Source organism: Oncorhynchus nerka, linkage group LG3 (assembly GCF_034236695.1).
Source record: "Oncorhynchus nerka isolate Pitt River linkage group LG3, Oner_Uvic_2.0, whole genome shotgun sequence".
Taxonomy (NCBI): domain Eukaryota; kingdom Metazoa; phylum Chordata; class Actinopteri; order Salmoniformes; family Salmonidae; genus Oncorhynchus; species Oncorhynchus nerka.
This window is the reverse complement of record NC_088398.1, coordinates 38353527-38379151: the sequence shown is the minus strand read 5'-3', so window position 1 is coordinate 38379151 and position 25625 is coordinate 38353527. Positions and strand designations below refer to the sequence as shown.

Here is a 25625-nt window from a genome sequence, read left to right as displayed (position 1 = left end):
TCACAAGCGCAGACCACGTGTAACCATGCCACTCCAGGACCTCCACATCCGGCTTCTTCACCTGCAGGATCGTCTGAGACCAGCCACCTAGACAGCTGTATTTCTGTCTGTAATAATGCCCTTTTGTGGAGAAACTCATTCTGATTCTCATTTGCAAGCCCACCCATGGCTGCACACCCTGCCTAGTCATGTGGAATCTATAGATAAGGCCTTAATGAATTTGTTTCTATTGACTGATTTCCTCACATGAACTGTAACTCTAAAATCTTAGAAATTGTTGAATATTACGTTTATATTTTTTGTTCAATGTAATAACTAAAAATATGCGCAAAGGCATATTCAGTGAATACACTTTTTTATTTTTTACACTTCTACAAATCGGTGCCCTTTCTTGCAAGGCATTGGACAACTTTGTGGTTGAATCTGTGTTTGAAATTCACTGCTCGACTGAGGGAACTTACAGATAATTGTATGTGTGGGGCACAGAGATGAGGTAGTCATAAAAAATTCATGTTAAACACTATGATTGCACCCAGAGTGAGTCCCTGCAACTCATGTGTCTTGTTAAGCAAATGTTTACTCCTGAACTAATTTAGGGTTGCCATAACAAAGGGGTTGAATACTTATTGACTCAAGACATTTCAGGTTCATTTTTAATTAATTTGTAAAAATGACTAAGAACATAATTCCACTTTGACATTATAGGGTATTGTGTGTAGGCCACTGACAAAAAAATCCAAAAACTGAAGGGATGTGAATACTTTCTTGAAGAAACTGTAGTTTATTCCAAATATGAACACTGAAAAATTACAAACCACTGATATTCACTGTAAATGAACTAACATGACCTTTGAAAAACTTGCCTGATATGATATCCCTTTATATGAGGAATTAGCAGAGGAATCTTCAATCCATTAGATTGAATTAATCCATCTAAAATCTCAATTCATGTTAGGGATCATTAGTTGTGTCCCTTGATGACCTTTAACATTTTGCCTAGTTGACCAAACATGGATAAGAAAAGAAGCTGCTGTATTTCTATCCACATGATGGCAGCAGCATGTCCAAGTGTAGGTGGGGGAAAAAATAACATTTATTCAGTGCCTCTGAGAAATGATACACATACTTGTTACAAAAACACTGGTTCAGTCAAGACCACAGTAACACTATAGCCAAAATAAAAGTCTCAGAAATTCAACAACACGAGGCTAATACAAAGTGTCTTAATAAAATGCATCTGGGTTCCCTCAACCATCACAGTCAGCAGTCACTTCAATAGAAAAAAAGCGCACAATTTAACTCAAAACATTTTCAAACCCCAATGTTAGGTTATTATGAACTGGATTTTCTTTTTTGATTAACACCTTCCATCAAATTTGTCTCAGCCTCTGTTTTACAGACATTATAACTTATGTCTTAGATATAAACGTGGCACATTTTGACGAGGACATATATAAGTTATCTTCACCAAAAGTGAAATGTCAAGTAAACAGAAAAGTTCTATATGGAATTTAAAGAAATCATATTTATAATCACATTTAACATATTTGTGACCTGGTACATAACATTATAGCAATATTCTTTCTCAGAACCATCATATCTGAGTTTTATTGACTTATTTTGTAAAAATTATTTTACCCCTTTTTTCTCCCCAATTTCGTGGTATCCAATTGGTAGTAGTTACAGTCTTGTCTCATCGCTGCAACTCCCGTACGGACTCGGGAGAGGCGAAGGTCGAAAGCCATGCTTCCTCCGAAACACAACCCAACCAAGCCGCACTTTCTTGACACAATGCACATCCAACCCTGAAGCCAGTCGCACCAATGTGTCGGAGGAAACACCGTACACCTAGCGACCTGGTCAGCGTGCACTGCGCCCGACCCGCCACAGCAGCCGCTAGTGCGCGATGAGACAAGGATATCCCTGCCGGCCAAACCCTCCCTTTCCCGGACGACGCTGGGCCAACTGTGCGCCGCCCCATGGGCCTCCCGGTCACAGCCGGCTTCGACAGAACCCAGAATCTCTGGTGGCACAGCTAACACTGCCTTAGACCACTGCGGGAGGCTATTTACTTATTTTTATAAAACAATTATCTTGGGAGCAGATATCAACTCAGAATTTCTTATCAGAATCTCTTTTGACATGCATTTCTAAAACCACACACTCATACCTGCAACTTACAGTTTTCCATATTAGGTTATGAAACTCGCCCTCGCCTGTGTAAATGTATGAAATATTGTGACTGCTGACTACAATATGGGTTAGGGCATTTTACATTTGTTGTTACTTTTCCAAATCATATCGTATGCTCTCACATAACTTCATTTCAAAATAAATAACTATTCTCTTCTTTAATTTTAAAATATTATTTAAAAGGTTGCCCCCTTAGTAAACCACAAGCCTTAAATGAAATGAAAATAAAACAAAAATGTGGAAAACGGTACATAGAAAATGTATAGCTAATTGAATACACCAAATTTGAAGACAGTTTAAAAAGTAACATTGATAAAAACAGAAATAAAAATAAAGCACAGATATCATATACAATATATATTTTTTAATGGATACAATAAAAAAATGCTGCCGCAGTTAGCTTCTCTTCTCTTGTTCAACCCCTTGGAAAATATGTGCCAATGCCCCGAGAAAAGGGCAAACACCTCTATGTTCGACCCGTCTCTTTGGCATTATGGAAGGGATGAAGAAGACAATGGCGAGCTTCTCTGCCAGGCAAGAGCTGCAGAACTAGTTTGCAGGACGTCATGTTTTGGAGGCGCGGGAGGGAGGAATGAGCCTATTTGGATAATTGTATTGCGTTTACTAGGACCAAAGAAACAGGGACTGGTTTTTTCTTATTTTTTGGAATGAGAGAGATAGCTGTTCTCGATACACAGCACTATGTAGGAGTTAGAGCAGCTACTGGGCAACTGTTGTAGGAGCTGGCCGGTCTGCAGTGAAGACGCTAGGCCAGTCACTGCATGGTCTCCTGCCCTCCATGTCTCGCAGTAGTTATCTGTCTGGCGGTGACCCTCGATGCTAGAGCCGTGCCAGACCATTTTCTCTGGCCTGAAGGGAAACAATTCGGAAAATGTTTTAATCACATTAGGTACATCCCTTTTTTAGATACATTTTGAGAAATCTATTCCAGTTCACAGTAAAATTGTAATACAGTGCCTTCACTGCTGGCCTGGCATATCATACATACAAAGACTACCACAATTTATAACCAAGCAATTTTGTTTATGAGGACATTCATTATAATAATAAGAAAGTAACTATTTGCCATAAAAAGAAAGATACTGCACTATTAGACTGCCATTTTGAAAACAGTAGTGTGATAATAAACTCAGCAAAAACAGAAACGCAGAAACGCAAAAACAGAAATGTCCCTTTCTCAGATAAAGATAATTCGTAAAAATCTAAATAACTTCACAGATCTTCACTGTAAAGGGTTTAAACACTGTTTCCCATGCTTGTTCAATGAACCATAAACAATTAATGAACATGCACCTGTGGAACAGTCGTTAAGGCAATTAAGGTCAATTAATGTCACAGTTATGAAAACTTAGGACACTAAAGAGGCCTTTCTACTGTCTCTGAAAAACACCAAAAGAAAGATGCCGGGGGTCCCTGCTCATCTGCGTGAACGTGCCTTAGGCATGCTGCAAGGAAGCATGAGGACTGCAGATGTGGCCAGGGCAATAAATTGCAATGTCCATACTGTGAGACACCTAAGACGGCACTACAGGGAGACAGGGCGGGCAGCTGATCATCCTCGCAGAGGCAGACCACGTGTAACAATACCTGCACAGGATGGGTACATCCGAACATCACACCTGCGGGACAAGTACCGGATGGCAACAACAACTGCCCGAGTTACACCAGGAACGCACAATCCCTCCATCAGTGCTCAGGCTGTCCGCAAAAGGCTGAGAGAGACTGAACTGAGGCCTATTGTAAGGCAGGTCCTCACCAGACATCACCGGCAACAACGTCGCCTATAGGCACAAACGTACCGTCGCTGGACCAGACAGGACTGGTCGAGTCGCGGTTTTGTCTCACCAGGGGTAACGGTCGGATTCGCGTTTGTCGTCGAATGAATGAGCGTTACACCGAGGCCTGTACTCTGGAGCAGGATCAATTTGGAGGTGGAGGGTCCAACATGGTCTGTGGAGGTGTGTCACAGCATCATCAGACTGAGCTTGTTGTCATTGCAGGCAATCTCAAAGCTGTGCGTTACAGGGAAAACATCCTCCTCCCTCATGTGGTACCCTTCTTGCAGGCTCATACTGACATGACCCTTCAGCATGACAATGCCACCAGCCATACTGCTCGTTCTGTGCGTGATTTCCTGCAAGACAGGAATGTCAGTGTTCTGCCATGGCCAGCGAAGAGCCCGGATCGGATGGTGAGGGCCATTCCTCCCAGAAATGTCTGGGAACTTGCAGGTGCCTTGGTGGAAGAGTGAGGTAACATCTCACAGCAAGAACTGGCAAATCTGGTCCAGTCCATGAGGCGGAGATGCACTGCAGTACTTAATGCAGCTGATGGCCACACCAGATACGGACTGTTACTTTTGATTTTGACCCCCCCTTTGTTCAGGGACACATTCCATTTCTGTTAGTCACATGTCTGTGGAACTTGCTCTGTTTATGTCTCAGTTGTTGAATCTTGTTATGTTCATACAAATATTTACACATGTTAAGTTTGCTGAAAATAAACACAGTTGACAGTGAGGGGATGTTTCTTTTTTTGCTGAGTTTATATACACTTTTTTTGAATGACAATTTAGGCTCGAGGCTTGGGGGGGATATGGACCGGTGTATTGCTAGCAATCTTTGCTCTGACTAGCTTATTGAGCTGCAAGTTGTGGCTATTGCAATCTAGCTGGTAAGCTGCTAAAAATTGGTATCATCTAAACAGATGTTGTTAGCTAAGTAGCTAGCGAGTTATTTGTATTTTAGCTTGCATACACAGAGCTGTCAATGTTAACTTAGAAAAAAACGTAAGTCAAAAACGTCCGTAGCTAGCTACAGTATCGACATAGCCACGTTAACTCTTTAAACTATAACATTGGCAAACACTTAAGCTTGTCCCATTTTCTTCTTCATAATTTTCTAACTCACTGAGAATAGTTTGACAATGACGTAACTAAGTTGACCAACTCACCTTAGTTAACCAGCAACTAGGATTTTGATACATCAGACGCACATTGTAAACACAATTTCTATTTTGTTGTTCCGTGTCTGAGATACCAACACTCACCATGCACTGTCCCTGAGGATATCTCTGCCGTCAAAGGAGTAGATTGGTGCATTTTCCTCCATCCTCCCCTCAGTCTTACTGAACAATGACTCCCAGCTATTAAATAGCACATGGTCCTAGAGGGAGAGAAAATATACACTCAGTGGCAAGTTTATTAGGTACACCCATCTAGTACCAAGTCGGACCACTCTTTGCCTCCAGAATAGCCTGAATTCTTAGGGGCATGGATTCTATAAGGTGTGTCATTCAAACATTGCTCAATTGGTATCAAGGGACCTAATTTGTGCCAGGAAAACATTCCCCACACCATTACGCCACCAGCCTGTACCATTGACACCTCACAGGTTGGGGCCGTGGACCCATGCTGCTTACGCCAAATCCTGACTCAGCCACCAGAATGAAGCAATAGGAACTGGGATTCGTCGGACCAGGCAATGTATTTTCACTCCTCAATTGTCCAATGTTGGTGATAGCGTGCCCACTGTAGACACTTCTTGTTTTAGCTGATAGGAGTGGAACCCGGTGTGGTAGTCTGCTGCGATAGCCCATCCATGACAAGAAACGGTGACTTGTGCATTCCAAGATGCCGTTCTGCACACCACTGTTGACCTGTGCCGTTATTTGCCTGTTTGTGGCCTGCTTGTTAGCTTGCACAATTCTTGCCATTCTTTGATCTCTCTCTCATCAACAAGCTGTTTTCGCCCACAGGACTGCCACTGACTGGATGTTTTTTTGTTTGTTTGTTGCACCATGCGTTAAAAGCCCAGGAGGCCGGCTGTTTGAGATTCTGGAACTGGTGAGCCTGGTACAGACGATCATACAACGCTCAAAGTTGCCTAGGTCACTTATTTGACCCATTCTAATGTCCAATCGAACAGTAACTGAATGCCTCAATGCCTGTCTGCCTGCTTTATATAGCAAGCCACGGCCATGAGACTCAAGGATAAAATGAAAACCCATGATAGCATCGCATGACTGATTCTTAACAGTGTTTTATTGAAATAATCTCTAGAATTTCCTGAAATGGTCATGAATAGATTACTTCAATAAACTCAATTTCAATTTGGTGTCAGAAGTAGGATCCCAAAGTCTAGACTCATGCTTTCTTTAGTATATGTTTACACACCTTGAGGTTTAAGATGGGGAGGCTGTCTCTGTCGGACTTGCGAACGATGCTGTAGAGGTCCTGGAGCTTGGAGGACAAGAAAGCCCTGAAGGTGCCCTTCAGGCCCACTGCACGAGCTTGCTGGAAACACAGGAAGTCTGCCCCTCGAATGCCCCGAATGTTGCCCACTTGGGGAGTGTTCAGGGCGATCAGGTGGAGCTGAGAAGAACCCCCCCCAGATTTGAGTTATAAAAACAGCTTGGCTTAGGTCTACACACACAATTTAGATGAGACCATTTGTTAGATACATGCTTTCTCTGAAGGCACATTAAATGATGATAAGATACTCACTCCTGGCCCTGATGTGTGGACGTGACCGGCAGGCTGGGGAACTGGAGGGGGAACAGGTTGTCTCTGGGGGGTGATGTGATATCGTCTTTCTGGCTGGGTGGGATACCTGTTCTCAGGCTGCACAGGGCTGTAGCGGCCATCTGTCTGAGGGGGGTACCTAGGGTCAGTCTGAGAGGGGTATCTGTGATCATACTGAGGGGGGTCTCTGGGGTCGCGATTGTTGGGTTGGGCGGGCCTGGGTATCTCAATAGGCTGGCGAGCAGGAGGCACGATGGGGTGGGTGGCAGCGCCGCCTTGGGAGAATTGTTCAGCTCCATTGTTGGCCGAGTGGTCCTGGGATTGGGGGTAATTGACGACAGGGGGAGGCTGGACTGCCGCTACTTCATTGTCCTGGAGATTAAGAGCAACAGTGATTAAGTAAAATAAGCAAGCCTTGGACAAGTAAGCTTTTTCTGAGCCAAAATGGCACATAAGGCAGGAGCCTTTCTCCTGATTCTGTAGCATGAGGCAGCTTGATGTGCAAGTACACCCCCTGGACAGGAGACTAGCCTATCGCAGGGCCTCACCCCTTAGAGAGAGAGGCATCATGTACCATTTTTTGAGTGTTTGGTATGACTCGACCAGAGTTCAAACCCCCAACCTTCGAATCTCAGGGCGGACACTCTAAGCACAGGTCATTTGAGATGACAAGTCATCCTTGATTTTATGACTCTGTTTCCTCAAATAGCTATTTATTAAATAAGTTCATACATTGACTTTGTTTAATTTACTCATTTTCATACAACTTACCAGATCTCTGTAGAAGGGACTGTAGTCACTGAGCTGGAATATAATAAGAACATGAAAAAAGTGCATACATTTTTTTGCATAGTTCATTTTTTCACGTTTATGGTCTTTTAATGTACACTCAAAGTTGGTTAAGTGCACATCTCCAGCTCCTACCTTACTAACACGTCTCACATGAAAGAAAAATTAATGACTTCACCATGATTTGTCTGAATCCATTGCGGACTCGGATGTAGAGATCTGTTTTGTCGACAATGTAGATGAGCGTGCCCTCCGACTGGCGCCTTGCAGTAGCAATCATGGTGTCATATGACCTCAAAACTGTCACCTGGGGAGACCAATACATATTATAGTACACATACAAGATTGCAGGCATCAATCAGAAAAACAACCAGTGAATCTTAGTAGTTATGATGACTTTCAACCACAAAAAGAAAACAATGTAAAATACACCTTCACAATCTTTGCATCTGCTTTTTTCCGAAGTCCCTTGCAATCACTCCACTGAATCCACTTAACTGAAAACAGCAATCTGTGGTTTCGGCATGGTAGCCATCTAACAGAATGGTTAAACCAGTTCGAATATGTCGAACCCTGAGATGACCACTTACCCCTGAGGTGTGACCAGGTATTCCAGGTGGTCCAGCAGGTCCGGGGGGGCCAGGAATACTAATGGCTGTGATGAAGAAAAAAATAGGATGACGACGATATAATATAGCTGCTTCTTACCGAGTGTCAAGCACGTTGTGTACTATCCCAAGATTAGGTTAAGGAGTGGAGGCAAGCCTATCGCTATTCGTTAATGTCAAACGTCCAAGAACCATATGTTATGTTCAGTGTCAGGCTGGCTCTGGCAGCCAAATATTCCATCTAAATGGGAATCGATTCTCAAAACATTAAGCCCTTTAATTTCACATCAAAATGATTTCACCAATGCAAAATATACACTTATTGTATGTACACTGTTTTAACCAGTTTTAACACAGATGCTGCTAACAGTATTTTTCAGTAACAACACTTTTCCGGTGTCTTTCTTCCGTACACAGGTGTTCGGAGCACGCTAGATAGGTAATTAGCACAGGTGGTTGCCTCGGTCTCCCATTTGTCTTCCGTAGACAAGCGCTGTAACATGGAAATACAATATGTCCATGTGGGAACCCTAGCCCTATAAAGGTGTGTTGTAATTTAACCTTTAAAAAAATGTTTGTATTATTTCTCGCTGATATGAAAGTTAAGTTCCAAATGTTTCCAAAAACGTGCCGTAAAAGAGATGTATTGACGTTTAGACAGAGCACCGCCGGAGCATTGCCACTAGACATATTCATGAATATACTTATGTTTAACATTACCATCTATGAACGGGCTAGTGCTGTACCTCACTCCATTCCACCGACAACGTATTTTATGTGTATACCCTATTGAATAACGTATTGTGACATTGTGTTTGTCACTGGTTAGGAAACTCACAATGGGTAGGTCTGTAGGCCCCTGGTAGTGAGTGGGACCCTGTGGGCCCGGGAGGACCTGGTGGGCCTGGGTTTCCTGGACGACCGTCGTAGCCAATCCCTGGGGAGCCTGGTGGGCCCTGTGGACCAGGGGGGCCCGTGATGGAATCTCCCTTTGGACCCTGTGATGAAAAATGAAAGAGAAAATAAAAAGTTTAACTTTGTTTGTACCCCATTCATTATAGGGCTCTCTTTCCATTGTTGTTAGCTAGAATTGAGAGATATCGTTAGGAGTCTTAATGACTGATTTCAGGCTGTGACAAGTTCCTTTCCTGTTGAATCGTACAGTATCAACGTTTTATCATTTGACAAACATATGCCAGGAGATGTGTGTTGACTAGTACCTTCCTAATAGATTAATATATGATGCAATGTCCTCTGAAGTTCTTACCATAAGTCCTGGGTTTCCAGGGGGTCCTGGTGGGCCTTGTTGTCTTCCAAAACGGGGGTCATAATAGCCACCACTTGGCTCTCCTTTCTCCCCCTTCACGCCTGTATCGCCGTGCTCTCCTTTCAGGTCATTCTGCAAAGAAAAAACAGCTATCAATGCTCTGTCCTGGCATTATAGCATTATATAGGGTAATAGCATTTAAGAATCAGGACTGGCAGTGAAGGGCTCTTTGCGCCAAATCATGGTGAGAGAAATAAAAAGGCAAAATGCACAGAGATAAATGAAATCAAGACAAATGTTTGATTGGATAACAATATATATGAATTTATTTGCAAATTATGGTGGAAAATAAGTATTTGGTCACCTACAAACAAGCAAGATTTAATGTTAATCACAACAATGCTGTTTTCACATTGCTTCTTCATATAAATCCACGATTGTCCTATAATTACACTATTCGTTTGTGTTTCTTACATCTGCAAACAGCTAGTTTGTCTTTTCTTAGCAAGTTAAGCTTGTTGAGTTAAGCCTAAATCTTGTTAGCTGCCAATTGTTAGCCGCTAATGCTAATCACTAGCTAGTTAATAAATGTACTGAGTCAGAGCAAACGTAATTAGCGGTAATACCAGATAATACCAGTGATGGTGTAGACTTAAATCAGAATGTTGTTTGTAAAACAGTATCTTCTAAATCAAATAGGAATGAAGCAAAGCAATAATATGTTGGCTACATGAAGTAGCTAAGAGAAAACATTCAATGTAGCCAAAGATTATAGGGACCCCTAGGAAACAGTAACACTGTCCTGCCCTGTCACAAAAACTCCTCCCTGGCATTTTCATTCATTGTCATGTCAAACAACATTGTATTCAAAGTGCCCACTATTATATACAATGACTGGAACGAACTACAAAAATCTCTGAAACTGGAAACACTTATCTCCCTCACTAGCTTTAAGCACCAACTGTCAGAGCATCTTACAGATTACTGCACCTGTACATAGCCCACCTATAATTTAGCCCAAACAACTACCTCTTTCCCAACTGTATTTAATTAATTTATTTATTTTGCTCCTTTGCACCCCATTATTTTTATTTCTACTTTGCACATTCTTCCATTGCAAAACTACCATTCCAGTGTTTTACTTGCTATATTGTATTTACTTTGCCACCATGGCCTTTTTTGCCTTTACCTCCCTTCTCACCTAATTTGCTCACATTGTATATAGACTTGTTTATACTGTATTATTGACTGTATGTTTGTTTTACTCCATGTGTAACTCTGTGTCGTTGTATGTGTCGAACTGCTTTGCTTTATCTTGGCCAGGTCGCAATTGTAAATGAGAACTTGTTCTCAACTTGCCTACCTGGTTAAATAAAGGTGAAATAAAACATATTCTAACTATAGAATTAGCATAAACATTATATTTCCATGATTCCAACAGTTCACCGAAGTGTTTTGCTCACAACTGCAACATTTGGTTAAAAATAAGGACTAGATTGTTTGCCCAAAATGTGCAGCCCTTACGTGGCAATGTGGAAATGATCTCAAATGAGTGCAGGGAATGCAGAAATTGATGCAAATCTATTTTTGGTTGAAGTTGAATTGAACAGTATAAAAATGTTGACTGTAGAAAGACCCATTGAAATCACTTAGAATGTACAGTTGAAGTCGGAAGTTTAAATAAACCTTAGCTAAACACATTTAAACTCGGGTTTTCACAATTCCTGACTCTAATCCCAGTAATAATTCCCTGTCTTAGGTTAGGTAGGATCATCACTTTATTTTAAGAATGTGAAATGTAAGAATATTAGTAGAGAGAATGATTTATTTAATATTTTATTTATTTCATCACATTTCCGGTGGGCCAGAAGTTTACATACTCAATTAGTATTTGGTGTCATTGCCTTTAAATTGTTTAACTTGGGTCAAACGTTTCAGGTAGCCTTCCACAAGCTTCCAACAATAAGTTGGGTGAATTTTGGCCCATTCCTCCTGACAGAGATGGTGTAACTGAGTCAGGTTTGTAGGCCTCCTTGCTCGCACACGCTTTTTCAGTTCTGCCCACAAATGTTCTATAGGATTGCGGTCAGGGCTTTGTGATGGCCACTCCAATACCATGACTTGTTGTCCTTAAGCCATTTTGCCACAACTTTGGAAGTATGCTTGGGGTCATTGTCCATTTGAAAGACCCATTTGTGACCAAGCTTTAACATCCTGACTGATGTCTTGAAATGTTGCTTCAATATAACCACATAATTTTCCTGTCTCGTGATGCCATCTATTTTGTGAAGTGCACCAGTCCCTCCTGCAGCAAAGCACCCCCATAACATGATGCTGCCACCCCCGTGCTTCATGGTTGGGATGGTGATCTTCGGCTTGCAAGCCTCCCCCTTTGTCCACCAAGCATAACGATGGTCATTATGGCCAAACAGTTCTATTTTTGTTTCATCAGACCAGAGGACATTTCTCCAAAAAGTACAATCTTTGTCCCCATGTGCAGTTGCAAACCGTAGTCTGGCTTTTTCATGGCGGATTTGGAGCAGTGGCTTCTTCCTTGCTGAGCGGCCTATCACGTTATGTCGATATAGGACTTGTTTTACTGTGGATATAGGTACTTTTGTACCCGTTTCCTCCAGCATCTTCACAAGGCCCTTTGCTGTTGTTCTAGGAATGATTGGCACTTTTTGCACCAAAGTACGTTCATCTCTAATAGACTCGTCTCCTTCCTGAGAGGTATGACAGCTGCGTGATCCCGTGGTGTTTATACTTGCGTACTATTGTTTGTACAGATGAGCGTGGTACCTTCAGTCGTTTGGAAATTGCTCCCAAGGATGAACCAGACTTGTGGAGGTCTACAGTTTCTTTTCTTCCCATGATGTCAAGCAAAGAGGCACTGAGTTTGAAGGTAGGTCTTGAAGTACATCCACAGGTACACCTCCAATTGACTCAAATTATGTCAATTAGCCGATCAGAAGCTTCTCAAGCCATGACATCCTTTTCTGGAATTTTCCAAGCTGTTTAAAGTCACAGTCAACTTAGCGCATGTAAACTTCAGACCCACTGGAATTGTGATACAGTGAATTATAAGTGAAATAATCTGTCTGTAAAGAATTGTTGCAAAATTACTTGTGTTGTGCACAAAGTAGATGTCCTAACCGACTTGCCAAAACTATAGTTTGTTAACAAGAAATTTGTGGAGTGGTTGAAAAACTAGTTTTAATGACTCCAACCTAAGTATGTAATCTTCCGATGTAATCTTCAACTGTATGTGTTGCCACCGTAGGGTCATGTGCTACTCAAAGCAAATTTTGAACTTGTATTATTCAAAAACATATTCAAATATCGCCATACCGTCCAATTTGTTTTAAATACTGTGATATGATATTCTGGCCATATTGCCCAGCTCTAAACTATACCGTGGAAAAGTACAAAGATGGAAAGAATAGGAACAGAGTATCAGAATATATTGAGACACAAATAACTTCTCTATCCATCTTCAATCCTAAGAGTAGTACTATATATTGTAATACTTTCATACCTTGAATGTAAAAATGTCGAAGTTAGAGGCCACACCTGTAACAAAATGACAACATTTCACGATAAGCATTCAGGCTGAATTGTGCCTAAAGACAAAATGAAGTAGTTGTTATTATCCCTGTACTTAGTGTGCTATATTGAGACATAAGTCCTACCTGGCGTTCCTGGGAGACCTTGAGCTCCGAAATCACCTTTCTCCCCTTTTGTCTCTACAAGAAAACAGAGCACATGTAAAACAATATATATATACAGTGCCTTGCGAAAGTATTCGCCCCCCTTGAACTTTGCGACCTTTTGCCACATTTCAGGCTTCAAACAAAGATATAAAACTGTATTTTTTTGTGAAGAATCAACAACAAGTGGGACACAATCATGAAGTGGAACGACATTTATTGGATATTTCAAACTTTTTTAACAAATCAAAAACTGAAAAATTGGGCGTGCAAAATTATTCAGCCCCTTTACTTTCAGTGCAGCAAACTCTCTCCAGAAGTTCAGTGAGGATCTCTGAATGATCCAATGTTGACCTAAATGACTAATGATGATAAATACAATCCACCTGTGTGTAATCAAGTCTCCGTATAAATGCACCTGCACTGTGATAGTCTCAGAGGTCCGTTAAAAGCGCAGAGAGCATCATGAAGAACAAGGAACACACCAGGCAGGTCCGAGATACTGTTGTGAAGAAGTTTAAAGCCGGATTTGGATACAAAACGATTTCCCAAGCTTTAAACATCCCAAGGAGCACTGTGCAAGCGATAATATTGAAATGGAAGGAGTATAAGACCACTGCAAATCTACCAAGACCTGGCCGTCCCTCTAAACTTTCAGCTCATACAAGGACAAGACTGATCAGAGATGCAGCCAAGAGGCCCATGATCACTCTGGATGAACTGCAGAGATCTACAGCTGAGGTGGGAGACTCTGTCCATAGGACAACAATCAGTCGTATATTGCACAAATCTGGCCTTTATGGAGTGGCAAGAAGTGGCAAGAAGAAAGACATTTCTTAAAGATATCCATAAAAAGTGTCGTTTAAAGTTTGCCACAAGCCACCTGGGAGACACACCAAACATGTGGAAGAAGGTGCTCTGGTCAGATGAAACCAAAATTGAACTTTTTGGCAACAATGCAAAACGTTATGTTTGGCGTAAAAGCAACACAGCTCATCACCCTGAATACACCATCCCCACTGTCAAACATGGTGGTGGCAGCATCATGGTTTGGGCCTGCTTTTCTTCAGCAGGGACAGGGAAGATTGTTAAAATTGATGGGAAGATGGATGGAGCCAAATACAGGACCATTCTGGAAGAAAACCTGATGGAGTCTGCAAAAGACCTGAGACTGGGACGGAGATTTGTCTTCCAACAAGACAATGATCCAAAACATAAAGCAAAATCTACAATGGAATGGTTCAAAAATAAACATATCCAGGTGTTAGAATGGCCAAGTCAAAGTCCAGACCTGAATCCAATCGAGAATCTGTGGAAAGAACTGAAAACTACTGTTCACAAATGCTCTCCATCCAACCTCACTGAGCTCGAGCTGTTTTGCAAGGAGGAATGGGAAAAAAATTCTGTCTCTCAATGTGCAAAACTGATAGAGACATACCCCAAGCGACTTACAGCTGTAATCGCAGCAAAAGGTGGCGCTACAAATTATTAACTTAAGGGGGCTGCACGTTTTTGATTTGTTAAAAAAGTTTGAAATATCCAATAAATGTCGTTCCACTTCATGATTGTGTCCCAAAAATACAGTTTTATATCTTTATGTTTGAAGCCTGAAATGTTGCAAAAGGTCGCAAAGTTCAAGGGGGCAGAATACTTTCGCAAGGCACTGTATATATAGATTGTAGAAAATGAATATGGAAACATTTCCATGGGAAATTAATATAATTTGTATCACTATTGTAATGGATTACACCTTGACTGCAGTATTTGCTGTTCCAGTTTCAGTTAATTTCCCAAATCGAGGTGCTTTTGAGCTTTAGCCTAATTTCTTGACAGTAGATTGATCATGAATCCCTCTTTCTTCAATAGCTGAATCAAATTGAAGGTAGATGGGGAACGGTTTGTCTCCTTAAATAATCAAAACTGTCTAACTTAATTTTGTTGACTGCGAAGGTACAGTGCATTCGAAAAGTATTCAGACCTCTTCCTTTTTTTGTTACGTTACAGCCATATTCTAAAACTGATTACATTTTTAAAATTCTCAATCTACTCTTCGATCAGCAGGTAAGGGTGCTTTCGAGGGTAAGGGTGCTTTCTTACAGCACCAATAGGTCAACAGACGATGCAATTGCAATCACACTGCACACTGCCCTATCCCATCTGGACAAGAGGATTACCTATGTAAGAATGCTGTTCATTGACTACAGCTCAGCATTTAACACCATAGTACCCTCCAAGCTCATCATTCAGCTTGAGGCCCTGGGTCTCAACCCCGCCATGTGCAACTGGGTCCTGGACTTCCTGATAGGCCGCCCTCAGGTGGTGAAGGTAGGAAACAACATCTCCACTTCGCTGATTCTCAACACTGAGACCACTCAAGGGTGCATGCTCAGCCCCCTCCTGTACTCCCCGTTCACCCATGACTGCATGGCCATGCACGCCTCCAACTCAATCATCAAGTTAGCAGACGACACTACAGTAGTAGGCTTGATTACCAACAATGACGAGACAGCCTACAGGGAGGAGGTGAGGGCCCTCGGAGTGCCGGGTCAGGAAAATATCCTCTCACTCAAAGTCAACAAAACAAAGGAGATGATCGTAGACTTCAGGAAACAGCAGAGAGAGCAACCCTCTATCCACTGGGACAACAGTGGAAAAAGTGGAATGTTTTAAGTTCCTCGGCATACATATCACTGACAAACTGAAATGGTCCACCCACACAGACAGTGTGGTGAAGAAGGTGAAACAGCACCTCGTCAACCTCAAGAGGCTGAAGAAATTTGGCTTTTCACCTAAAACCCTCACAAACTTTTACAGATGCACAATTGACAGCATCCTGTCGTAATGTATCAATGCCTGGTACGGCAACTGCATCGCCCACAGCTGCAGGGCTCTCCAGAGGGTGGTACGATCTGCATAACGCATCACCGGGGGAAAACTATCTGCCTTCCAGGACACCTACAGCACCTGATGTCACAGGAAGGCCAAAAAGATAATCAAGGACAAGAACCAACCAAGCCACTGCCTGTTCACCCCGCTCCCATCCAGAAGGCGAGGACAGTACAGGTGCATCAAAGCTGGGAACGGGAGACAGAAGCTATTTTTCAATCTCAAGGCCATCAGACTGCTAAACAGCCATCACTAACACAGGGAGGCTGCAGCCTACATAATTTAAATAATTAGCCACTGTATTAAATGGAACACTAGTCACTTTAATAATGCCACTTTAATAATGTTTACATATCTTGCATTACTCATCTCATAGGAATATACTGCATTCTATATTATACATTTTTACATTTACATTTAAGTCATTTAGCAGACGCTCTTATCCAGAGCGACTTACAAATTGGTGCGTTCACCTTATGACATCCAGTGGAACAGCCACTTTACAATAGTGCATCTAAATCTTTTAAGGGGGGGGGGGGTGAGAAGGATTACTTTATCCTATCCTAGGTATTCCTTAAAGAGGTGGGGTTTCAGGTGTCTCCGGAAGGTGGTGATTGACTCCGCTGTCCTGGCGTCGTGAGTGAGTTTGTTCCACCATTGGGGGGCCAGAGCAGCGAACAGTTTTGACTGGGCTGAGCGGGAACTGTACTTCCTCAGTGGTAGGGAGGCGAGCAGGCCAGAGGTGGATGAACGCAGTGCCCTTGTTTGGGTGTAGGGCCTGATCAGAGCCTGGAGGTACTGAGGTGCCGTTCCCCTCACAGCTCCGTAGGCAAGCACCATGGTCTTGTAGCGGATGCGAGCTTCAACTGGAAGCCAGTGGAGAGAGCGGAGGAGCGGGGTGACGTGAGAGAATTATCTATTGCATCTTAGCCTATGCCGCTCTGACATTGCTCATCCATATATTTATATATTCTTATTCCATTCCTTTACTTAGATTTGTGTGTATTAGGTATTTGTTGTGGAATTGTCAGATATTGCTGCATTGTCGGAACTAGAAGCTGAAGCATTTTCATTACACTCGCAATAACATCTGCTAACCATGTGTATGTGACCAATAAAATTTGATTTGATTTGATCCCTGGGTCGCTCCTCTTTTCAGTTCACTGCAGCTAGCGACTGGAACGAGCTGCAAAAAAACTCTTAATTCAAAGACTCAATCATGTACACTCTTACTGACAGTTGTGGTTGTGTCGCGTGATGTATTGTTGCCTCTACCTTCTTGCCCTTTGTGCTGCTGCCATGTTGTGTTGCTACCATGTTGTGTTTTCATGTGTCTCTCTTTATGTAACAGTGGCCTCCATAATTTCTAAATGGAAGAAGTTTGGAACCACCAAGATTCTTCCTAGAGCTGGCCACCCGGCCAAACTGAGCAATCAGGGGAAAGGGGCCTCGGTCAGGGAGGTGACCAAGAACCCGATGGTCACTCTGACAGAGCTCCAGAATTCCTCTGTGGAGATGGGAGAACCTTCCAGAAGGACAACCATCTCTGCAGCACTCCAACAATCAGGCCTTTATGGTACAGTGGCCAGACGGAAGCCACTCCTCTGTAAAAGGCACATGACAGCCCGCTTGGAGTTTGCCAAAAGGCACCTAAAGGACTTTAAGACCATGAGAAAAAACATTCTCTGGTCTGGTGAAACCAAGATTGAACTATTTGGCCTGAATGCCAAGAGTCACATCTGCAGGAAACCTGGCACCATCCCTACGGTGAAGCATGGTAGTGGCAGCATCATGCTGTGGGGATGTTTTTCAGCGACATGGACTGGGAGACAGGATCGAGGGAAAGCTGAACAGAGCAAAGTACAGAGAGATCCTTGATCAAATCCTGCTCCAGAGCGTTCAGGACCTCAGACTGGGGGCAAAGGTCCACCTTACAACAGGACAACGACCCTAAGCACACAGCTAAGACAACACACAAGTGGCTTCGGGGCAAGTCTCTAAATGTCCTTGAGTGGCCCAGCCAGAGCCTGGACTTGAACCCGATCGAGCATCTCTGGAGAGATCTGAAAATAGCTGTTCAGCGACGCTTCCAATCCAACCTGACAGAGCTTGAGAGGATCTGCAGAGAAGTCAAGGCTACAATAGCTGCCAAAGGTGCTTCTACAAAGTACTGAGTAAAGGGTCTGAATACTTATGTAAATGTGATATTTCAGTTTATATTTGCATAAATGTCTAAAAACCTGTTTGAGCTTTGTCATTACGGGTATTACGGGTGTGTTGATTGACGAGGGGAAAGAATATTTAATCAATTTTAGAATAAGGCTGTAATGTAACAAAATGAGGAAAAAGTCAAGGGGTCTGAATACTTTCTGCCTATGCGCCAAGATTAATCCTCCGTCTTCGAGAGGTTTCATCGCTAGGTATAACGTTTGATGTAAAAACAACAAATCATTGTTAGCATACCTGGATAATTCCTTGAGGCGTCATAACCCTGCAATAAATAGGAAATTGCACATTTAAACATTTTCCAATATTTTGCACACAAACATGATATCCTGTTTCCAATATTGGACAAGTCAATATTGACCCTCCCTCTTTCAGTCTGTGTTATGCCGTTTGGTGCTGAATGAACACATCCCTGGTTTTGGGTATAAGGATTCTGATAAACTCACATTGAAGCGGTCTACGGGCACAGCTGGTCCGGGTGGTCCCGGCGGCCCGGGTGGGCCTGGGACACCCTGAAAACAGAAGACATTAAGTTACTTTCAGTTGAATCGCATATAAAAGACAGTGCACTTCCATTGTATCGTAAACAGGCACAGTACATTATTATAAGCACGTGTCACACTTACTGGGTAGCTAAATCCAGCTCCTGTGGATGGCTCTCCTTTTTCACCCTTGTATCCGTTCACACCAGGACGACCCTGTAGGAAACAGACATAGATAGTTAGATACTATGAAGGCCTTACGCAAGTAGCATTCACTAGAGATAAATACTACTACTACTACTACTACTACTAGTAGTAGTAGTAGCAGCATTCCATATCGATACTTTCCTAACTTGTGCATAATTACACACAAACTGGCAATAGATGTTATGTAACAACATTCAATCATTCCACCCCTGTTCAAGTCAAGGAAACATTTGTACCACTTTCAAGAAATTACACCATCGATACCAAAGAAACTAGAATGCACTCGACCTACACAGCATTTTGGCCACTAAAAGACAAATGTTACCTTTTTTTGTCACGCTACTGAGCACCTACTGTAATTGTAAAGTTCTAAATTCAGCTCGAGTACTTACAGGTCTTCCGGGCATTCCAAATTCACCCTTTATCCCAGGAGAACCATACTGCCCCTATACAAACAACAATACATCAATCATATGAGAACCAAACACAAAACACATTCACTCTAAAATTATTTTTGAGAGGGGTCAATGAAATACAGTGCCTTGCATAAGCATTCATACCCCTAGGATTTCTTCACATTTAATTGGGATTTAAATGTATTTAATGCTACTTTTTTTGTCAACAATCTGCTCAAAATACTCAGTTGTAAAAAATAAAAATAAATGTGATAACTATTATAGTCCTTAGAAGTATTCAGCCCCTTTGCTCAGGCAAGCCTAAATTAGTTGAGTAGTAAAAATGTGGCTTAATAAATCAAATAAATGACATGGACTCACTCTGTCTGAAATAATAGGGGTAGACATGATTTTTGAACGACTAACCCTCTTCTATGTCCCTGATTTCTAAGGTACATCAGTGTTGTATTGAATTCAACTATAAAGACCAGGGAGCTTTTCGAAAGCCTCAAAGAAGGACAGTGATTATTAGATGGGTAACAATAACAAATCAGACAGTGAATATCATTTAACATGGGCAAGTTAATTATTATGCTGTGGATTATGCATCAAAGATGCAGTCGTCCTTGTGAACTGAGCTGCAAGACAGTATTTAAAACACTCAGGAATGTTTCCGTGAGGCCATTGGTGATTTTAAAACAGTTACTGAGATTAACGGCTGTGTTGGGAGAAAACTGAGGATAGATCAACAACATTGTAGTGACTTCAAAATAATGAATTAAATGACAGAGTGAAAAGAATACAAATATACAGAATAAAAATATACCAAAACTTGCATCTTGTATGAAACATGGCACTAAAGTAATACTGCAAAAAAACATCAAAGGAATCAAATTTTTGGCCAAAATGCAAAGCCATATGTTTCGGGCAAATCTAACACAACACATTACTGAGTAACTGCCACCTTATCTTCAAGCATTATGGTATGGGCATTCTTGATATCGGCAAAGACTGCAGAGTTTTTCAGGATAAAAAGAGACAGAATGCAGCTATGCACAGGCAAAATCCTAGAGGAAAACCTGCTTCAGTCTGCTTTACACCAGACACTAGGAGAGGAATGAACCGTTCAGCAGGATAATAACCTACAACAAAAGGCAAAATTCACACTGGAGTTGCTTACCAAGAAGACAGTGAATGTTCCTGAGTCGCCAAGTTACAGATCTGACTTAAATCTGCTTAAAAATCTGCTGTCTGGGACTGATTATGAAATTTTGCTTAATTCATTTGATTAATATTATGGTTTCTATTCCAAGAAAAGGATGGAACAGCATCTGTGTTGGTGCTGACAAGTGCAGCTACATGCCTCACACTCTCTCTTGACAACATCTCTGACCCTGCTGTTTGCTTGTGACCAGTGTTGGGGGTAAACGCCTCACAAAAGTAACTTTGCGTAATCATATTACTTTTATGAGTAATGGATTAAAGTAATGCGTTACTTTTCAAATTGGGTAATATTATTATAGCTACTTTGTCAACTAACTTTCAGAAACATATCTCTCCATATTTCTCAAGAATGTGGAAAAAGGCTGTTTGGGAGAAATGTAATGACAGCTGCCTCCATAAAAATGTGTAGAGGGTGCACCCTCTCACCTCTGAAGCCCAAAGAGGCCTTCCAGTCTAGTACCAAGTGTGCTCTTTATACATTTCTATGGGTCTGTGAACGTGCGGTCCATAACCAAAACTGGTGGCTCGAGAGAAAGATTTGGAATGAAAATATAGGACATCTGTCTGGCTTACAGTATGTACAATGCTTTCGTAAAGTATTCAGAACCCTCAACTTTTGTTTACAGCCTTATTCTAAAATTGATTAAATTGTTTTAATCCTCATCAATCTACACACAATACTCCATAATGACAAAGCAAAACGGGTTTTTAGAAATGTTTGCAAATGTATTAAAAATAGAAAACTTGAACATAACATTAACATAAGTATTCAGACCCATTACTTGGTACTTTGTTGAAGCAGCTTTGGGAGTGATTACAGCCTGGAGTCTTCTTGGATATGACACTACAAGCTTGGCACACCTGTATTTGGGGAGTTTATCCCATTCTCCTCTGCAGATCCTCTCAAGCTCTGTCAGGTTGGTTGGGGAGCGTCGCTGCACAGCAATTTTCAGGTCTCTCTAGATATGTTTGATCAGGTTCAAGTCTGGGCTCTGGCTGGGCCACTCATGGACATTTAGAGACTTGACCGGAAGCCACTCCTGCGTTTTCTTGGCTGTGTGATTAGGGTCATTGTCTTGTTGGAAGGTGAACCTTCGCCCCAGTCTGGAGGTCCTGAGTGCTCTGGAGCAGGTTTTGATCAAGGATCTATCTGTACTTTGCTGCGATCATCTTTCCCTTGATTCTGACTAGTCTCCCAGCTCCTGCCACTGAAAAACATCCCCACAGCATGATGCTGCCACCACCATGCTTCACTGTAGGGATGGTGCCAGGTTTCCTCCAGACATGGCTCTTGGCATTCAGGCCAAAGAGTTCAATCTTGGTTTCACCAGACCAGAGAATGTTTTTTCTCATGGTCTGAGAGTCTTTAGGTGCATTTTGGCAAACTCCAAGTGGGCTGTCATGTGCCTTTTACTAAGGAGTGGCTTCCGTCTGGCCACTCTCCGATAAAGGCCTGATTGGTGGAGTGCTGCAGAGATGGTTGTCATTCTGGAAGGTTCTCCCATCTCCACAGAGGAACTTTGGAGCTCTGTCAGAGTGGCCATTGGGTTCTTGGTCACCTCCCTGACCAAGGCCCTTCTCCCACGATTGCTCAGTTTGGCCAGGTGGCCAGCTCTAGGAAGAGTCTTGGTGGTTCCAAACTTCTTCTATTTAAGAATAATGGAGAACAATGTGTTCTTGGGGACCTTCAATGCTGCAGACATTTTTTGGTACCTTTCCCCGGATCTGTGCCTCAACACAATACTGTCTCTGAACTCCACGGATCATTTCTTCGACCTCATGACCTCATGACTCTGACATGCACTGTCAACTGTGGCTTTTTTCAAATCATGACCAATCAATTGAATTTACCACAGGTGAATTCCAAACAAGTTGTATAAACAGCTCAAGGATGATAAATGGAAACAGGATGCACCTGAGCTCGAATCTCATAGCAAAGGGTCTGAATACTTATGTAAATAAGGTAATTCTGTTTTGTATTTTTTATACATTTTCAAAAATGTCTAAACCTGTTTTTTCTTTGTTATTGTGGGGTATTGTGTGTAGATTGATGAGGGAACAAATATATTTAATACATTTTCTAATAAGGCTGTAACTTAATAAAATGTGGAAAAGGTCAAGGGGTCTGAACACTTTCCGAATGCACTGTATGGCTAATTAAGCATATGATTGCACAGCACTTGAAAGCAGCACCACAAATGAAAGGTGAAATTCATGATAAAACCTGAGTTCGTAAGTAGCCTATCTATGTTAGAGCGCTCGTGGCTTACCTGGCTCACTCCGACTGTCAAACGAACTGTGAGATTTCAATTTTTTTCATGAAAGTAAAGCAAAGTAATATAACACAATATTCCTTTGTATGGAAATTAACGTAAAGTAAAGCTTTAAATGTAATGAGTAATATATAATCCCAACACTGCCCATGACCATGCCATTTTAATTTATGGCATCTTCAAATGGCAAGACCGTAATGTCAAATATGAGCCTAAAAGTACTTACAGGGGGCCCGACGGGTCCGGCAGGTCCTCTGTCGCCCTACAAAAGATGGAGAGTTGGTGTTTTAACTCGGCTCGGAGGACAACACACAGATAAGACCGAGCCAGACAGAAGTGTAGGGCAGCCCCCAAAGTGACTCTTCTTATCAACTGTATGCAAGAATTTCCTGTGTTGTCTTAGGAATTCAGCATTCTCTGTGTTAATCTTACCAACCTCCATTGTCTCACCTCTGAGAAGCAGAGGTTACGTCACATAGTCTGATATCTGATTGGAGGTTAACTTTACAGTAATACTATTGGTCAACGACTCAGATTTTGAATCCAAACAGCACATTGGCTTATTAAATGGTCTTAAGAGTCATTGTTCTATCTATTATTTGTTCCTGCTGTGGTGAGATACCTGCACTCTTTATTTCCCTCTCCCATGAGCTATGGGCCATGGCACAAGCCATAGTTTCTTTGTCTCGCTCTCTCACAATGCTTCGAATAATGCCTTATAACGCTTGTTAATGCTGTGTACGTTAGGCTTATGCCATGTCTAATGTTACCATTCATTTTCCAAAGTAATTAAATACACTTGTATTTAGAATTCCTTTCTCATGACCAGGTCCTTGATCTTAGTCAGCAAAATGCATAATACTTGATTGCTCATGGTTTAACTATAGGCAGATTAACATTTTAATAGGCTAATTGCTTAGTCTTACTATGAGTCGGATGTGAGCTATGTATAGCATCATATATGCTATAAACACACGTGTCAAATATGACTGCTGACTACAGAAGTCACGCTCACCTTCTCACCCGACAATCTTCCCAGGTACAAAGTATTCCCATCAGGCCCAATGATTGAGCCAGGCTCGCCCTTCTCGCCCTGGGAAGAGACACATAAGAAGAGCGAGAAACTGGTTAATGTGTGTAACAAAATAAACACTTGCTGGGAATGGGCCTAACTCAGTGGTACACTGTAGCAACAATGACAGGGAAATGTTGCTGTGTGGTCACATCACTGACCTTGACTCCATAACTGGGTTGGCCTGGATCTCCCATGTCGCCCTTTGGTCCAATCGGGCCCTGTCAGAAAATGCACAGATCAGAAAATGTGCTGTTTATCACACATCAAACTAGCACTGATGTTGGGTTTATTTAGTCTTTCAGGGCAAATATCCACCACACTATGAAATCCACACTTGTTAGAACACAACGTTAGAAGAACTGTAGGATAACTGTAGGAAACTCAATGCTTACAGGGAATCCAGCTTGGCCCTACAGAAAAGAAAAGAAAAATCAGATTTTATTTAATGATTATTTGCTTTTTTATGACTGGTCCCAAATATTTGGTAATTACTTTCATTAAAGGGATACTTCGGGATTTTGGCTATCTATTCCGATAGACTTCCAGTCTGTGTGCAAATGATAGTTTGCATTGGCTCGCGAAACTTCCTCTAACTTCCTTCCTACTGGATGCAGAGACATAAAAACGGTATCCATATGTTCATCTGACTGGGGAAGTAGATAAAAAGGCTTCACTGCCAAAATCCCAAACTATCCCTTTAAGTCAAATCCATATTTTGTGGTAGTGTGAAGGATTTCCATCATCTCCCCCTATAGAATCATTGTCCAATAAACTCAGATCTCTAAGGTAATGTATCATTTCCAGAATTTCATCACATTACATGCTCTCAACAGGTTTCGCAACATAAGAACATTTGCTTAATTTAAGATCAATAAAATATCCAGATGAAGGAATAATGTAATTCATCAAAATTACACAGGCCCTTGGGAATACGACTGTACATTGTATTTCTTAAATGTGGGTTGTGTGATGTAAAGTAAATGTAGTTTTGGCCTAATATCGGTGGAAGGTATGTAGCTTTATATTAATTACATACAACAAATGGAAACAGATGGTTACTGCCATCTCCATAGAATCTTTGTTATAAAAGCAGGACAAGCATGTAATGAAGATCATATTGTCTCGAGAATTCTTCTCTGCTACACTTCCAATGCGTAACGAGGACCCTATACAGGAGTTGTGTTCAGGCACGCACAGCAAAACACTTTGCCACGGAAGACAAAACTAGCGTTTCTTATTGGAAAAGTTCAAGTAGTCCCTTCCTATTTCAGTCAGTTTTCTTCCATTTGGCACCAAATTAATATGACCCAGGGTTTGTAGTCATTGGTTTAATTTCATTGTGACTTATATAGCCCTTGATTGATTTCCTGAATGCATTTCAAACATTGATCAAATTACACCCAGAATAATTACTGCAATTGATCAATCGAGTTTGGCAAATGAATGACATCAATTTAATACTTAATTGTATGAAAAATAAGTGTGTCCTGTAGTTCTTATAACATTTGCTTTTAAGACTATTGGAGTAACATTGAGCCACATTAATGATAACAGTGTTTTCAAACAGGACAAAACGCCTACCTGGGGCCCGGCGCCTCCAACGACACCATCATACTGCAGAAAGAGAAATTGCACAGCTTAATGGCAATGCACACTCAACCGTCATGTTGGAGGAGATACAGTAGAGCTAAAAGAAGATCATGCAGAAGGATGGGTATGTTTATTTCCAGACTCCTTATCCACACCC

The 25625-nt window shown here is 41.7% G+C and overlaps 1 protein-coding gene across 3 annotated transcripts in view; it reads right to left on the bottom strand.

Moving 5' to 3' along the window:
* Window positions 1-758: 758 nt before the first annotated feature.
* The window catches only part of LOC115107604 (collagen alpha-1(XVIII) chain-like), a 186592-nt gene continuing 161725 nt past the window's right edge, over window positions 759-25625 (bottom strand). For all 3 annotated transcript variants that reach the window (XM_029631063.2, XM_029631046.2, XM_029631056.2), the window contains 20 exons: window positions 25460-25492; window positions 24271-24288; window positions 24037-24096; window positions 23819-23896; window positions 23030-23065; window positions 19304-19357; window positions 18849-18920; window positions 18669-18734; window positions 18460-18487; window positions 13093-13146; window positions 12939-12973; window positions 9401-9532; window positions 8972-9131; window positions 8116-8180; window positions 7704-7832; window positions 7508-7540; window positions 6719-7108; window positions 6389-6586; window positions 5263-5378; window positions 759-3063 (listed from right to left, as the gene is read on the bottom strand). In XM_029631063.2, coding sequence (XP_029486923.2) covers window positions 2850-3063; window positions 5263-5378; window positions 6389-6586; window positions 6719-7108; window positions 7508-7540; window positions 7704-7832; window positions 8116-8180; window positions 8972-9131; window positions 9401-9532; window positions 12939-12973; window positions 13093-13146; window positions 18460-18487; window positions 18669-18734; window positions 18849-18920; window positions 19304-19357; window positions 23030-23065; window positions 23819-23896; window positions 24037-24096; window positions 24271-24288; window positions 25460-25492 — 1971 coding nt within the window. In that variant the 3' untranslated portion in view covers window positions 759-2849. The remainder of the gene's footprint in view (window positions 3064-5262; window positions 5379-6388; window positions 6587-6718; window positions 7109-7507; window positions 7541-7703; window positions 7833-8115; window positions 8181-8971; window positions 9132-9400; window positions 9533-12938; window positions 12974-13092; window positions 13147-18459; window positions 18488-18668; window positions 18735-18848; window positions 18921-19303; window positions 19358-23029; window positions 23066-23818; window positions 23897-24036; window positions 24097-24270; window positions 24289-25459; window positions 25493-25625) is intronic.